The 2194-nt window shown below is 48.5% G+C and overlaps 1 protein-coding gene across 1 annotated transcript in view; it reads left to right on the top strand.

Annotated features, from left to right (window-relative positions):
- TECPR2 (tectonin beta-propeller repeat containing 2) overlaps positions 1-2194 on the top strand; it is an 80206-nt gene that overhangs the window by 36155 nt on the left and 41857 nt on the right. Inside the window, exon 14 of the mRNA XM_026654175.2 lies at positions 1790-2030. Within this exon, the coding sequence (XP_026509960.1) occupies positions 1790-2030 (241 nt within the window). The remainder of the gene's footprint in view (positions 1-1789; positions 2031-2194) is intronic.

The following is a 2194-nucleotide window of genomic DNA, read 5'->3' on the forward strand; positions in this document are numbered from 1 at the left end:
GTGTGTGTGTGTGTGTGTGTGTGTGTGTGTGTGTGTGTGTGTGTGTGGAATCTTGTATTGGAGCAGCATGGACAACATAGTTTTGAGATGACATCTAATTTCATCAGTAAGTTGTCTTACCTTGATGCACATTCCCATAAAAGCAGGAATTACCTCCTTTTTTTTTGAATGCTCTAAAGCATGGTTATACTTAGTTGCTTATAATAGAGCTTGGGCAATTAACCATATAGTCTCTCACCTTCTTGGGTCAGGGCCACTAAGGAGCGGTTGCTGAAAGCCATTAACATGAGTTCAAACAGCTCATGTGAGTCCCATGGATACTCTTCCTCTGGGGACGCTAAATGAAGCTATATGAAGATCCATCTCTTTGTTGCCAGGCTCCAGGACAATTTCAGGGAAGAAGAGAGATTCTTTTTTCCCCTCTGACCATTCCCCAAATGAAGGGACTTCAGGTGCAGCAGAGTTCTGCAGTACTTGAAATAGATAAAAATACCAAGAAATTTTGGACAGGTGTTTGTTTTTGGTTAGGTGTGGTGTTTTTTTTTTTTTTTTTTTTTTTTTTTTTTTTTGTTATATAGGAAGCTGTTATCTGTTATGTGATTCTGGTTTGTAATCAAGGCTCCTAAAACTTAAATCCATCAAAACTCAAGAGGACTCAAACTTGTTTCTTCTTCCACTCACTCAGTAGAGAGGTTCCTGAGGTTCACTCAGGAACACTGTTCCTGAGACTCCTGAACCTTATTCAGAAGGCAGATGAGGCATCTTTTTATCATAAGCGTAGTTTGACTTCTATATTTGGGGTGGCAAGGTGTGGGGGAGTGAGGCTTGGTGGGGGATCCAGGTGTGTGGGGAGGTGGGCCTCAATGGGGTATCCAGGTGTGGGGGGGTAAGGCTAGATGGGGTAGGGATTCAAGTGTGTGGGAGGGGCTTGACAGGGGAGTCTGGGCACAGGGGGCTCAGTGGAAGAAGTTCTGGGTGTGTGCGTTTGGCAGGGTCTGAATGCAAAGGGGTTGGGCAGATTAGGGGGGCAGCTTCCTATACAGTGACCCCTTCTCCCCATGGCTGAGGAGTGATTAGGGACAGGAACTGGGGGAGGGGTGCAGAGCTTCTTGCAGCTGGTGAGGTTTCTGGGGGTGAATCTGACCTGGCCCCAGCTGCTCCAGGGGAAGAGGAAGTCCTCTTTCTCTTCTCCCCCACCCCCAGCAGCTGAGCCAGGTGCAGAATTCCAATTACCCCAGGAGTAATTCACTCTGTCACTCAACTGGGCTGTACACTGCACAGATGGTTGCGAAGCAGTTCAGCTGCCTGGCTCTCTTGGGTCACTGCTTTCTTGCCCTCCCCTTACACTGATCATGAGGGGGAAACTGACCTGCTAGCAGAGAACACCTGGCTTCCCCCTTCCCCCAAACATTCCTCCTTGTCCCCCCTAGGGTGCTGAGGGGGAAAGGGGTGAGCACCAACACCAGGTGCTCTGTGCCTGCTGGTCAGTTTCTCCACGTGGACTGTGTGGTGAGTCAGGAGAGCTGCTCCCTGTCCTCCCTTTTATGCAGCCTATGTGGGCAAACTCATCGACCTCAAAGTCACTGCTCTTCTCCCTCCCTTTTCCTCTTCCCCCCCCCCTCCCCCCGGCGGCACGTTCCTCTGCAGGGGACGAAGCAGGGCTAAGGGGAAAATATGAGCACTCCCCCCATGCGTCACCTCTGCAACGTATCTAGTTTGCCATGCTTTTTATGGAAGGTCCTATAACTCATCCCTAGTTTAACTGATTCTCCAGAACATTTTTTTCCAGGTAAGCATTACAGATTACGTCGTGTTTGACCAATGCAGCCTCTTCCAGACAATAATCCATGCAACACACACAGTGGCAACAGCAGCCCAGGCTCCAGTAGAGAAGGTGGCGGAGAAACTTCGAATGGCATTTTGGTCACAGCAGCTTCAATGTCAGCCCAGCCTTCTTGGAGTCAACAGTAGTGGGGTCTGGATCTCTTCAGGCAAAAACGAGTTCCATGTAGCAAAGGGAAGTCTAATAGGTTGGTGCATTTTTACACCTGTTGGGTTTTTTAAAAATCAAAGAAACTAACTAGTGCATCCACTCTGCACCCCCTACCATTCCCCTAGCCCACCCATGGGTAAAATTCAGCCACAGCAAATTAAAGAGCAAGTTGCAAAAGCTTTTGTTTCTTAAACTAGAGTG

This window comes from Terrapene carolina, unplaced genomic scaffold (genome assembly GCF_002925995.2).
Source record: "Terrapene carolina triunguis isolate 2854851 unplaced genomic scaffold, T_m_triunguis-2.0 Scaffold189, whole genome shotgun sequence".
Classification (NCBI taxonomy): Eukaryota; Metazoa; Chordata; order Testudines; family Emydidae; genus Terrapene; species Terrapene triunguis.